The sequence below is a fragment of the Alosa pseudoharengus genome, unplaced genomic scaffold, assembly GCF_046254945.1.
Source record: "Alosa pseudoharengus isolate Yale_2024_CS ecotype anadromous, Long Island Sound unplaced genomic scaffold, YU_APseudo_1.1 YU_APseudo_1.1_scf_19, whole genome shotgun sequence".
Classification (NCBI taxonomy): Eukaryota; Metazoa; Chordata; class Actinopteri; order Clupeiformes; family Clupeidae; genus Alosa; species Alosa pseudoharengus.
The window spans coordinates 28845554-28860457 of record NW_027468657.1 but is presented as its reverse complement, the minus strand read 5'-3'; the positions used below and the strand labels follow the sequence as shown (position 1 = coordinate 28860457).

Below are 14904 nucleotides of genomic sequence, written 5' to 3'. Positions count from 1 at the left end.
AGCCGCCGCTTCTAACAACAACCACAACTGTTAGACTCTGCACATTTTTACTGTTCGAGACTTAGCCTGTGTTCAGTTATTCATTATTGTACCATCTACAATAAATCATCATCTAATCGCCGATCCTGATCCCGCCGTCAAGCTTTATTGACCATCTTCAATACAACCATTAGAACTAAAACACAACGCAACAACCAGAGAATCCTACAAGACGGAAACTATGAGATTTGGGGCTAATGAGAAGGATTTCTGTTTTATCTGAGTTGAGTTTTAGAAGGTTATCATGCATCCAGAGCTTTAAGTCAGATAGGCAGTCAGTGAGTGAACTGGGAAGAGGGGAGGATATAGTGAGATATAATTGTATGTCATCGGCGTAGATGGATAGATAGATACTTTATTGATCCCCAGGGGAAATTCAAGGTCTCAGTAGCATACAGACATCACACACACATTCACTAACAACAGAAAAAAGTCATTAAAGGTATGTAATATAAAAAACACAACTAAGCAATAAGGACAGTAGAAGATAAAGAATATACTAAAATACAAATTATACTAAATAACACTTAATCTAAATCAATTCTAAAAACAGTATCCACATAGTGGGTGATTAATCAATCAAGAGGCGCTTGCAATGACTGAGGCAGGGACTGAGCCTGATTCTCTGTGCATAGTAAGGTAAAGTAAGGTGCTCTGTGTGAGTGAGTGTCATGGTGATGGTGCAAATGAGTAAGTCCAACAGTGCAACAGTACAAGAATAAATTCAATATATATCTATATATCTATATATATAACTATATTAAGAAAAGGCGATGGAACTGAAGGCCGTGTCTATGGATGAGTAAAGTTCTCGTGCATGAACTAAAGCCATATGTGGCATGAGGCAGCATTTAGCGGAACACTTGTGCTTGGGATCTTGCTCTTGGCATCAAATTTGCAAGCAGATATTGTATAGCTATTAAGCTAGCATTAGTTAGCCTTTAGCCTTTGCACTTAGACCAGCATTTAAATTAGGGCCTCATGTTTCTTTGACATATTTGTGTATATTTCTCTATTTCACTACTTCTACCTTTTGTCCAGGATGATGGTGCCCCCTGCCATCCACAGGTCTTTTGGCCTGTAAGGGTTGCACAACCAGAAAAGATCAAAAGACCATAGGTTAGGCTATCAAAAACATCTGTTGATCCCATTGCTGCATTACAGTAATGCATCACATATATTCTATATACTATTTTCTCTTATGCGTCATGATTTTATGCTGGACAAGTGTCTCCATGTCTTGTCATTTTTGGCACCCTTTCTTGCTTGTCAGGGGTATGCAGACAGCAGAAAAGATCAAGCAAACATATTGTGGTGTCAGGTTGTATCTTGGCTCTTTGCCGTTCATTAAGACACTTGGCAAACACATTCAGACACTCCTAACAGATGGCAGGTTGGCACAGGCTTACTGAGCATGAGACAGAGGGCAGGAGTAGACAAGACCTCAACACATCAGGAAAACCACATTGGGCATACATAATATGACACTGACTAACAGAAAACACACACTAACATTAAGTAAAGAGGGAAACCACAAGACATTTTAAAATAAAACACAACACTTACAATTTAAACATTAATCTCCCACTCTTCAATTCACAAAACATTTTTAGGTTAATTTACAGTATGCCATTCACACGCATAGCGAGCTACACATACTGTACACAAATACACACACTGCACGTACAATCATAGATTAACTTAAGACAGTCAAGCTCACCTACACTTCCCCATATTTTCATGGATGACTCGTGTCATTTCCAGGACCGTCTTCAGGCCTTGTCTTCAGCCATTCTTGCCTATAATTATTGCCTCTCAGGGTATGCAGCAAGATGACCGTCCTGATTTTATTTTTGAGGGTGACGTGACTATGATCTATGTCAAAATACAATTTTCCATGTGCACGTAATAATCATTTACAGTGAACCTAGCAAGAATTTCTTTGAAAAACTTGAACCATACAAAACTCTGGCCTTTCCAGAGTCAACATATAGGCCAGAGGGGTGTCAGGAGGTAGCAGAGGTGTTACCATGTGACACCCACTACAATAGAGGGCGCTGTTCTTTTTGCTTCAACTAACCTTCTCACACTCACTGAAACCAATGAAGAAGTGGTCGTATCACAGGGGTGCGAAACGTAGAAATCCTGCATCTTCGGTGATTTTACGGTGACAGACACAAGGGGTGGCAGACACTTGGATAGAGATAAAGTGAGAGGGGGGTTCCTCCTGGTCTGTCACCTAAACGTGTTTTCAGGCCAAATTCCAACGACGCCCTACTCGCGGACTCCATTCTGATTTCACACATCAAATAACGTTACGCGGCGGCATCATGGCCTACATCGCTGTCCAAAGGATAAAAAGGGAATTTAAGGAGGTCCTGAAAAGCGAAGAGGTAAGACAGCGATTGTATCTCGTGGAACACAACATCCGCACAACATTGGCCATGGGCCATGTTTGGTTGACTCCAAAACAAACGCTATGCTATGGTGTCTGTTTGCTAAGTGGCTAGGTAGCTAGCTAACGCTTCTAAAAAAGACGATGTTTTTCAACTTGCAACATTGTAGCCAAAAGTATCCGTAACCTTACTGTCACAGTGTTGTAAGGTAGGCCTACTGAAGGTCGGTCGGGATAATCTAACTCAAAGGTCAACATTGTGCATAACTTGCTTGAATGAATTGAATTTCGCAATGTTCACTGCAGAAAGGGATAACTTCATACGAATACCATTAACACAACGTTGACATTAGCTTGATGCTAAGATCCAATGTTAAGTTAAAGTTATTCCTTGTTATTTGTAATTATACCATCATTACCTTGCTAGCTAACTATAACATAATCTATGGTATGTACTAGTATGTCACTGTATCAGTGTTTACACATGACACTAATGTGGTTACCATGGAGTGCTGCAAAGATTGGCTAATCCTTAAGAATCACTTTCGAGGAACGTGACCTAGTCCAGCCTGCGTTGTTATGCTGTAATAATACAAGTTTAGCAGGCTGATGTAAACATTTTAGCGAGAGTCATCCATCCTGTACTATGCAGTCTTTGTTAGCTGGAATTTCTTTGAGTAGTCAATGAACTTGCTTTTTGTTTGTGAAAAGTCACGATGTAGCCTACTTGACAATCGGGGGGCCTTGGCCCCTAAACCACAGAACAGGTAGCCCACTGATTGTGATTCTATTGACCAGAAGGCAGATCACTGTTGTTGATGGGTGATCTATCACAGTTGTTATCACTCAGTTTCATTGCTCAACACACTGGGTTTACATGTGGTCCAGTCTTATTGAAGGAACATTTACTTGACCCTGAAGTAGAGGTTCCTAAATAGCTTTTACTTATGGCCATTCACATTTTAACTACTGTAGTTTCCCTGTCTGCTCACTTCATAACATTATATTTCCTATATTCTTTTTGCATAGACGAGTAAGAACCAGATCAAGGTGGACCTAGTGGATGAGAACTTCACAGAACTTAGAGGAGAGATAGCAGGACCCCCAGACACACCCTATGAAGGTAAAGGGATCTCAATTACATCATTCTGTTCAAAAGACTGACAGGACACCCAAGCCATCCTAAACTTTATCTTTTATTTAGTGAATGTTTGTTCAACGTGTTTGCTGTTACAGTTATATGATTCATTTGTGGTAAACCTATGCATACTACTGCATTATTCTTGGTCTGGTCCAACCTCTCTCTTGTTCCCTATTTTTTTTTTTTTTTTTTTTGTCTCTAGGAGGTAGATTTCAGTTAGAAATCAAAATTCCAGAAACGTATCCATTCAATCCACCAAAGGTAGGCCTGCCTTTTTTGTCTGTGGTATGTGTGGTCTTTCCTGTTTGACCTGATTTACAGATGTATGATTGCACAAGGGAATTAGCTCCAGCACAGCTGAAACTCTAAATAGGATTTAGTGTAATGCTACATCCAAGTTAACTTCTGATGAAGTAATGAAATCATGGTCATTGCCTTAACCCGGCTCCACCTCTTATTTAGGTGCGATTTATCACAAAAATCTGGCATCCCAACATCAGCTCTGTCACCGGGGCCATATGCCTGGACATCCTGAAAGACCAGTGGTGAGTGGATGCTTACCAGTTTCCACACATTTAAGCAGATCTAATTATCATGTTTTTTTTTTTTTTTTTCACAAGAGCACCTAATGAAGTATGTTGATAGTGACGTGTGCTTCCTTTGGACTAGTGAGATGTAATTAACAGGGGGTTCATGTTGTTGTTTGATTGCAGGGCGGCAGCCATGACACTTCGAACGGTGCTGCTTTCGCTACAGGCTTTACTGGCGGCGGCAGAGCCAGACGACCCACAGGACGCTGTGGTCGCCAATCAGGTCAGTTGCCTTGCTATGATTAAGTGACCTGTACACTTCAAGAGTTAGGCCTATGTAATTGAGTCTGTGGTAAACCAAACAGTTTATGTGAATGGATTATGGAAAATATGAATCATGTGTTCCAAGGTGTTCAAGACGCGATTTACATAATGACACATTTTATTTAAAAGTGGCTTTCATGACAGCCAAGGTGGCTTCACAAATAAACAGATCCAACAATTTCAACAAAATACATACAAATACACTTCTTAAAGTACAGTAGCCATGTGACTAATTAAATGAAAATGCCAGCTTGAAGAGATGGGTTTTCAGAATTTCCATTTGAATTTTGGAATGGATTCTGAGCCAGATATGATGATTGTCATGCTTGTTGTCATTTGGTTGTTTTTACCTCGTGTCCTTTTCTTTCCTCCTTTGTCTCCAGTATAAGCAGAATCCAGAGATGTTCAAACAGACGGCTAAACTCTGGTCGCACGTATACGGTGGCGCTCCCGTCTCCAGTCCAGAATACACACGCAAAATAGATAAACTCTGTGCAATGGGCTTTGACAAAGTGAGTGTGTTTACAGAACAGTTTGAAGAAACTTATGACTAAATTGAGTTCAGCAAAGGTGTATTCAGTTGTTAAATGGGGGGGGTTTGTTATAGGCGGGCTGATTTGAAGATTGTTTGCTCTCACCCTTTTTGCAGAATGCAGTAATAGTGGCACTGTCATCGAAATCCTGGGATGTTGAGACGGCGACAGAACTCCTGCTTAGCAACTGATTCCAGTCTAAGAGTCTACCTGCCTGCACCTGCCCTAAGACCACCATCCTCCTCATCTCCAACATCCTCCCATCTTGCCATATGCAACCCTCTCTCTCTCACTCTCTTTCTGTCACTCTCTCTCTCTGTCATTCTCTCTCTCTCTCACACACACACACACAAACAAACAAGCAAACAAACAAACAAACACACAAACATTCTGTGTCTTTCCACTGTCTGAGCCCTTGATCAGGTCCCAAGGCAAAAGCCCCCACATTCTCACAATCTTGCAGTGTCACCATTGTCATATACACACACACACACTCACCAACCAGCACACATCTTCCAGTGTTCACCTTCCCTGGACTCTACTGTTCTCCTCCTCCTCTTCCTCTTCTCCCACCATATCCCCACACATGGGCATTTGACACTTTTCCCTAACTAGATATGGCTTCGCTCTCCCCTGTACGTACACACACACACACACACACACACACACACACACACACACACACACACACACACACACACACACACTCCAAAATGCAGTCTCTTCCGTTTTCCACTTTTCCTGATTTTACCTGGACTGGCCATTGCCTTTTGCTTTCTTCTGAAACCATTCCTCTCCAGTATGCAGCTTCTTCTATTCCATTCTTTTTTCTCCATTCCGACCACACTCTCTCCTCTTACCTTTGTGTTGTTGACTTCACCAGGCATCTCTTTTTTTTAATAATTCCCATTTTCCCTCGACCTCCTCTCCCTACCTCTTTTATGCACAATCATCCATATCTACCCCCAAACTCCCTTTTTTTATTTGGAAGAATTTGGACTCCCCCTTTTAAGCAAACAGATAATGTAAAGAAATGATATCTCATCATCCCCACTGTTCACCAACAGCATAGCCTGAACCAACCAAGACTGGATTATTAAAGGAAAAAAAAGAAACGAAGGATTCCACACCCACAGAACTATGTCTTGAGGGAAAAAAAAGATTTCATCTGTAAATAATGCTATTAAAGTCTGTATAAATGAAAAACAAGGATATGTGGGAAATCATTGGTTAAAATAGTTCCATGTATATCTGTTCAGGTTTTATTGTGTTTGCCCAGCGTTGTTTACAAGAGACTTTGTGTCAAAGCAGCTTACTGGAGTTCCTGAGCGCGAACTGCTTAAGAACTAGCCTCTGGTGACCAAGGCTAAAACAAAATGGCCTGGGCGAAACCCTCTGGGGAAACCAACTGGGGAAGAGGGGCTGCCCTCCTCTGCCCTTTCTAGTAGTAGTATGAACATTGTAAATAAGTGGATGCCAAATTATGCTCCCCTTGCCACTATTTAATGATGATTGTAGTGCTACAAGGTTCATGACCCCCCAGATCTTCAGACTGTAAAGAGAAGCAGTGTGAACTGAAAGCAGCATAGTTAGGGAAGACCCCCAAAACGGTTGCTTTTGGTTTCATTGAATTCATTTCCTTTCATCGTTATCATGAAATGGTATGTATATGGAATATACATAAATATTTTAGAGAATGACGACTGCATACATTGTGTTTATGTTTCTCTCTCTTCCTGTGGTATTTTTGTGTGTGTGTGTGTGTGTCTTTAAAAGAAGTGTGCTTGTGGCATTCCCGGTTAGAGCTTGAGTGTGGCTAATTTAGTGTGGGGCTTGGAAATGAAATTCCAGTGGGAATTTCTGTTGCAGCTGAGCCTGAGAAAGTAGAACAAGCAAATTAATGAAGATCAGAGAGTTTGGGCATGGTGTGTGTGCGTGATCGAAAGAGAGAGGGAGAGCGAGTGAGCAAGCAAGCATGAAATAGATTGGCCGTGTTGCAATGTTGCTTGTGTGTGCAGTGTTTAATGTCTTGATAGGGAAAAAATAATTGCTGAAAGATAAAAAAAAATGATCTGGGATCAGTTGTTTTCTATTTGTCTGTAGGCAGAAGAGGACCATTAAGACATGAAAAGTGCTGTTGCATATGCATTCATCTGTACACTGATTCAAGGAAACCAGTAGCAGATGGTTGCGCTAGGGTGCATGTTGTGCTTGAAACGCTTCCATAAGTCATTCCCGGCCCTTCCTCTGGCAAGATAAAATATCACGCAAGTGTAGGATGATGCCTTAATGTAAAATGTAAAGGCTACTTTTGCCCCGGCACACATATCTTTTAGATGTAATATTTACGGAGCGTCTCTACACCCAGGCAGGAAGACAAAAATAGAATGCAAAGGGAATGAACAAACACCTCCACCCAGAGTTAACAGGTTCATTATGGTCTCTCTACGACGGCAGGCTTTGCCAGGGACACAGAGAGAGAGAGGGTGAGATGCAGTAGGAAGGGCAGAGCTCCAAAGACTTCCCAGTGGCCCAATGTTGCCATCCAATGCTGATAAAACACCTGCTATCGTGATACTGCCCAGCTTGGGCTCGAGTTACATACCAACACCTACAGCAACAAAAGCCCGTTTTGTACCTTCCCTTTTTGGGTGATGAGTATCTCTGGATCAGCGCTCAGATGGGTTTTAATCTCAGTGGTGACGGAGACATTGGAAAGTGCTTGGGGAGGTCTGTCACGCCTTTACACATTCCTTGCATTTTCAAGCAAGGCGACCTGAAGATGTAATATTTTTTTTTTTTGGCCAAGATACATTTATTTCAAAACATGATTACAAATACTTCTCAACACTTGTGCAGTCTGTGGGGCATTCATGCAGTTTTTATGCATAGGCCTATTTCTGTTTTAGATGTAAACTAATTTCAAAAAAAAGAGAAAAGGAATATGGATTGAATATCATGGGACATACACACTATGTTATCATGTTGCTTTAACATTGATAAATGAAATCCATTGTTTTAGTATTCTGCTCACAGTAATAGGCCTAGAGCAGCCAGGTTGGAGAACATATCATAGGTTTATAAAACTTCATATCATTCATGGGTTCAAGAATAGATAGTCAATGCACACTGCACCATAATAAATGTCACTTTTCAGAAGACTTTGCCAGCCTTACTGTTGGATGAAGATCTAGCTACTTGACCGGCTGCAATGTTGGATACCCATAGCCTACTTCAGGTGAAGTGTGTGACCCCTTCTGAACCCTGTGTTCCCCATACAATAGAAGATATCACGTTCAAGTGTACTTAAAGCTAAGTGTTATTTAAGCATTGCTGAGGCATCTCAAGTAATTATCACGTGACACCCGGTTTTCTTTATACCACCAGGCATCCAAATGGCTCGACAGTAAAATATGGCTTTTCTGACATCATTAGTGTCAACGACTTATCAGTTCATCTGTTATATTAGCTCCTTCCCTGATGCAGTTAGCCCACCTGCCAAGCGGCTGACTGACAGCTCAATAGCCGCAATGCTCGATGAGGCGATGTGGTTCAAGGGCGTCTAGTTTCCTAGTGGTATGTGATAGCCCGAGCTCCTGTTCCGTGTCTGCGCCCAGCTTGGCTGGACCAACTGCCAAACGTTAAAAACGGCCCATGTGAGCGCGCAGACAGAGGCAAACGGAAACCGCTCTTCGGGATTTAGGAGGGAATTGAGTTTAATTGGGGTTGAACGCGCAGCATGAAGTTCGGCTGTTCTCACGGGAGTCTGTAAAACGGTCCGTAGGCGTTGAAATTCTGATTGAAGAGTGGTTTTAAGAAAAAAAAAATGCAAGGGACTGTTTTGTATATTTATTTTGCCATGATGATGCTGGAAGGTAAGTCTTCATAATAAGATATGAAAAAGCCAGGGTCCCCCTTTTGGCCTCTGTTGGCCTCCTTTGATTGCATGCTAAATACGGTAAATGAAAAGCAATGTAGGCCTACTGCACTGCTGTTTAGTGTTTGGACAAAATAATTGTTTGAAAAGAAGAAACAGCATTTTAAATCTGCTGTCTGCTTTGTTGGGTGTTGGCCTATGTGTTAAGCTTTTGTAGTGGATATGCATTAAAAGTAGTTACATATTGGCAAGATAATGGTGTGATGTAGAACTTTTTAATTTAGCTTACTGTTATATTATGAATGATTGCCTCACAAATAAATAGCTGCTTATTATAGTTCAAAACAATAGCAAATATAGATAGTCCATATTAAAAATGCAAGCTGCATAGCAGATTTTCCTCTTTATTGTGTTTTTTTTACACATTTGTAAATACAAATGTAGGCCTAAAGAAAATGAACAAATGCATTTTTGATGCATTTTTATTACACTGATTAGGAGTTAGGCTAGATTATAAAGTTCCCCATCAAAGTCATTTGATATTCTTATAACAGAATCTCTATAGCATCCCTTAGTGTGACATTCTTGTGTTTGCCTACCCTGAACAAGGCAGGCATATTTGATAAAGCCTGCTTACCTTTCATGATTAATTAAAACAAGTTAACGTGTTACATACCATTAGGCTCACATTCCGTTATTGGGATTTCTGAAAATAAGTATTTAATTCTTTCCTCATGCACAGTGGCAAGTTCTGCAAAGGGCTGGTATGCTCAGAAGCTGATGAGTGACTTGATGGAGAACTATTCCAATGCTCTGCGACCAGTGGAGGACACTGACAAGGCACTTAATGTCACTTTGCAGATTACCCTGTCCCAAATCAAAGACATGGTGAGTGTGCTAGATCGCCACCATCACAGTGTTCTAGATAACCTTGTGGCCCCCCTCTCTCTCTCTCTGCGGCACGGTGAGGGGATCAGATCACACACGGTCACAGGGTGCTGTAGACAAAGCACTGCTCTTGATAATCATCTCTGTTTTCTTGACCTCTTGTCCTTCAGGGCTGTCCATCATTGCTCCATCACTCTCTCAGCCCCCCTCTCTCTTTCTCTCTCTCTCTCTTTCTCTCTCCTCTTCCTGGGTCTGTTTTTCTGATTTGATGCCATTCTGTTGAGAAGACGCCCTCATTACTGATGTGTTTGTGCATACTCAGGTAGCTTGACCTTGTGTGTGTGTGTGTTTGTATGTGTCCTATTACGCAGGGATAGCAAAGGGGGGGGGGGGGTGATTGTCCTTCTCTACTTGCCCTTGCTAAGCTTTGTGTCAGCCTCTGACAGTGATATGCCCCCCCCTTCCCTTAGTCTGTTTGTCCACCTAATATGAGCTAGGTCTGAGTTTCACTCTCGTCTGTCTGACCTCATACTGAGACTTCAATTACGTCAAGATTAAGATTAACTTTCTGTGTGTGTGTGTGTGTGTATCTGTGTGTGTGTGAGTGATGCAGGCCACTTGATACACTTGTACAGTATCTATTAGGCTTTGAGATTACAGTTGATAGTCACGCCTGCAACCATTCTGACAAACTTGTATGTTAAGGACTGTTGTTTTACTGATATTCTGTATTTCCTTCTCTCTCTCTCTCTCTCCCTCTCTCCCTCTCTTTCTCTCTCTGTCTCATTCTGTCTGTGTCCCTTGCGTTGTTTAGGATGAGAGGAACCAGGTACTGATAGCGTACCTGTGGATCAGACAGACGTGGCATGATGCTTATCTGAAGTGGGACAAAGATGAGTATGATGGCCTGGAGGTCATTCGCATCCCCAGCAGTTTGGTGTGGCGACCCGATATAGTCCTTTATAACAAGTACGCCAGTACGTTCAGATGCTGTGCATTTCTCTGTATTAGTCTTTTGCTCTCTCTCACTCTCTCTCTCTCTCTCACACTGTCTCTTTCTCAAACACAAACACACTTTTCAAATCACTTTGAATAAACAAGTACAAAACTTCTAAGTGATTTTTCTCATACGACAGGCTTAAAGTTTTTTGTCATACCTGACTCTTCTGAAGATGAGTCAGCAGTCGAAACTGTCAGGTATGACAAAAAACGTTAAGCCTTTACGTTAAGTCGTTTAAGAAAAATCACTTATAAGTTTAAATAGTAGGCTAAATGAACTTTTGAATAGTAGGCTAAATGAATTAATGTATTTTACCTCTCCAAGTGTGGCAAATATTCCAATTACGTTTAATAAGCTATTTATTTTCTATAAATGCTTGACTTTGTAGGCTGCAAATACACCTACTCACACAAATGCTGTTGGTACAAACCCATAATCAAGCTATTACACTTATTGTTATGATTTCCTTCTGCATCTTCTCTTTTCTTCCTCCTTATATTTAAATCACGTTAAATCCAGGTTTCTTTTCTGATGTAAATACAAACATCTAATGGTTAGGCTGTTTTTACCAGCGCCTCTCCGCATTACAAATGAAAGACACTTGGCATGGCTTAAAAGGATTTGTTTGTGTGCCAAAACAGATAATCTGTTTACAGTCCACACTCTTATCATCCTTATTGTCATTTCTGTCTGCTTCGTTGCTCGTGACACTGCCTATGCTCTGTTGTCTGGCCACACACACACACACACACACACACACACACACACACACACACTCATACACACACACATGCACCGCATATTCACACGCGCATAAAGATCTTTGCTCTGGCTGTAACAGATAAGTTGGCTCACAGCCTGGAATCTCTGCTGGCCGGCCAGCCCTCCCACAGGCTCTCTCTCTCTCTCTCTCTCACTCACTCACGCTCTGGCTCTGTTTGGCCCCAGGGCAGATGATGACTCGGGCCCAGTGGACACCAACGTGGAGTTGAGATACAATGGGGAGATTATCTGGGATGCGCCTTCCATCACTAAGAGCTCCTGTGTCGTGGACGTCGCTTACTTTCCCTTTGACCATCAGCAGTGCAATTTGACCTTTGGATCATGGACTTACAATGGAAACCAAGTGAGGAAATGCCCAAACTCTTACAACATATATACAATAATACACTAACTGTAAAAACATTATACTGTATGTTAGATGAGCAGGAACAAAACTTTTTTAACAAATAAAATACTTTCTTGTAATTAAAAAGTGGGAAATTGCAGGGTTATGTTGATCACATCAAATCAAATTTCTGGAAATATTGTAATACTATTACGTTGTGGAACAACTGGTGTTTGACATTCCCTATTGTCTAGAGTTGAGGCCGTTCAAGTGGTCAAACACAAATGTGTAATTTCACATACAAATGTGTTGTATTAGATATTCCTAATAACTGTTAAAAAATAATTGCTTTTGAAACCCCAACATGTCACAGGTGGACATCATCATGGGGATGAACAGCGGCGACCTGTCTGACTTTGTGGAGAACGTGGAGTGGGAGTGCCACGGCATGCCGGCCAAGAAGAGCGTCATCATGTACGGCTGCTGCGCGGACCCGTACCCGGACATCACGTACACCGTGCTGCTGCAGCGCCGCTCCTCCTTCTTCATCTTCAACCTGCTGCTGCCCTGCTTCCTCATCTCCTTCCTGGCGCCGCTCAGCTTCTACCTGCCCGCCGACTCCGGGGAGAAGGTCTCGCTCGGGGTCACTGTGCTGCTGGCCCTCACCGTCTTCCAGCTCATGGTGGCCGAGAGCATGCCGCCGGCCGAGAGCATGCCACTCATTGGTGTGTGTGTGTGTGCGTGTGGTTGACCATTAGTCTCTAAAAACATGATGCATTTAGAGTCTTAACTATTTAGACATCTGTTTCATAAGCTGTTTGTTTATTAGTAGATGATCATGCAGTGACATTTGCAACAATCCATTAATAGTTATAAATAGTGATTTAGACTGTGATCTGATTATAATTGAGGGATGTGTTTGGGCAGGCGGAAATACAACGTCCTGCTCCTCTGTTTGTTGTGGTTTCTTTCAACAGGGAAATACTACATTGCAACCATGACGATGATAACAGCGTCCACTTCACTGACCATCTTCATCATGAACATCCACTTCTGTGGGGCTGAAGCCAAGCCTGTTCCTCAGTGGGCCAAAGTCCTCATTATAGACTACATGTCCAAGATCTTCTTTGTGTATGAAGTAGGGGAGAGCTGTACCTCCCCGAAGGAGGAGGCCCAGGATGACCACCACCACACCCACACCCAAAGCCAAACCCACTACCGCAACCGGCTGCACCACAAGCAGAAAAACCACCAGCCGCAAAAGACTCAGAACAACCAGCCCTATGGCAAGGGTGGAGGACGCTACCCAAAGTCCTGCCCTCAACCTCTCCCCAACATCCCTGAGGAGCACAAAGAGCTCCCCAATTCTAACCCCCAGGTTTCACAGACATATAAGGGTTTGGAGTCTAAGAGTTGCCTGAAGGAGGCTCCACCGCCATGCTGTCCCGATGAGGAGAAGCCTGCCGCCTTTGCCACCTGTCGCTCCTGCCGGTTCCGCTGTCACCACGACTGCGGAGATGGAGGGCTGCTCCCGGGGGATGACTCGAAGCTGTTGCACAACGTGGAATACATCGCCAACTGTTTCCGTGAGCAGCGGGCCACCAGCATCAAGGTTGCCGAGTGGAAGAAGGTTGCTAAGGTGATGGACAGGGTTTTCATGTGGATATTCTTCGCCATGGTCTTCCTCATGAGCATTATCATCATGTTTTAGTGCCCCTGAAAGCCTAGTTTGTACAAACAAAGCACCACACAACATCTAACCTCATCTACATGGTAAGTACAGTGTACCCTCCTTTTGTGCTCTGACACTTGGCACTCACTTTGTGGAAGCATAAGTATTAGCCTTCTGTGCTTTAAACTAAAGTGGTGCCACAAAGTCCTTTAGACGGTCCAACCTTTTTAGGTTTAGTTTTTTTCCCCCCAAAATTGATTATTTCAATATCTTGATTAAGAAATTAATCAAGAACTTCCTTAAGAAATTGTTCTATTGTTTTCATGTTCTATTGCCTTAATCATATTTATGTTTTGAATGTTTACTTTGAGTGTGCCTTACAGTTCACCTAGAAATATCAAAACACCAAAGATTCTTTCATTATTGGCAAATGTAAGGTATGTGTACAGAGTGATTGTATATAATTGAAAGTTTATATTTTCACTCAGTTTTCAGTAAATAAAATATACTTTTTACTCAACAACATTCTTCTTTCTTCAGGAGTGTACACACACACACACACACACACACACACACACACACACACACACACACACACACACACACACACACACACACAAATACAAACAAACATTTATTTTGCGATTAATAAAGTAACCATCCATCTTGTAACTGTCTATCTAAACAAACATCCTTGGTCTTGTTACCATTGGTGATATTCTCTTTGAACTCTGTGCACGTAGACTGTTCTTCAGTCATCTAGTCATGTGTTAATAGCATGGAAGAGGGAGGCTGTAAAATATGACTTGTGGATGGACGGCCATATCACATTTCTCTGTCTGAAATCAGACACCAACCCTGGATTACAAAGGGCTCTCTCTGCCTTCCGAGCCAGGAATTATTTTTCTCTCAAAATAATTAGCTGCATTGTTAATGATTGGTGATGACTTGGTGTTCCGGCTAGGCAAATAGAAGATGTAAGGTAATATGCAGGACCATCAATTATGCAGTTCAGAGCCCCTCCGTGTCCTAGCTCAATCAAGGTGACGTATGCCACCCTTGTGTGGCAGTGGCGAACGCGAATTCAATTAGGTACAGGTCAGTATGTGCTCTTTCCTGGTGTATATGTTGTAATGCATGCAACCTTGCACTTAGGCCTAAGTAACAACCATAATTGCTAGATCTTTTTACAAGGGCTGTGTTAGAATGCCAACTAACGGTATGTTGGAGGACATTTATCTTCATTTTATTAGTGGAAAATGAGTACTGCCACATCCCTGTTCAATTATTAATGTATTTAGCACTTCTGCCCTCTGTTGTATCACTGCTGCTGTCTCTTGGTGACTCAGTGTGCCTGGTGCTACCAATGTCACAGAAGTAGGTGCTAATGACCTCAG

The 14904-nt window shown here is 42.1% G+C and overlaps 2 protein-coding genes across 2 annotated transcripts; both read left to right on the top strand.

Annotated features, from left to right (window-relative positions):
- The first annotated feature begins 2134 nt into the window (after positions 1-2134).
- On the top strand, positions 2135-6172 carry LOC143132585 (ubiquitin-conjugating enzyme E2 K). The gene is made up of 7 exons (XM_076292213.1): positions 2135-2432; positions 3464-3557; positions 3778-3836; positions 4038-4120; positions 4289-4388; positions 4813-4941; positions 5079-6172. Exons 1-7 carry the CDS (start codon positions 2370-2372, stop codon positions 5151-5153), a joined length of 603 nt encoding a protein of 200 aa, XP_076148328.1. The 5' UTR covers positions 2135-2369; the 3' UTR covers positions 5154-6172.
- A 2502-nt stretch (positions 6173-8674) lies between these two features.
- On the top strand, positions 8675-13738 carry LOC143133190 (neuronal acetylcholine receptor subunit alpha-9-II). Its single transcript, XM_076292955.1, has 7 exons — positions 8675-8837; positions 9582-9727; positions 10542-10696; positions 11676-11853; positions 12209-12560; positions 12813-13072; positions 13241-13738. Exons 1-7 carry the CDS (start codon positions 8789-8791, stop codon positions 13544-13546), a joined length of 1446 nt encoding a protein of 481 aa, XP_076149070.1. The 5' UTR covers positions 8675-8788; the 3' UTR covers positions 13547-13738.
- Positions 13739-14904: the final 1166 nt, after the last annotated feature.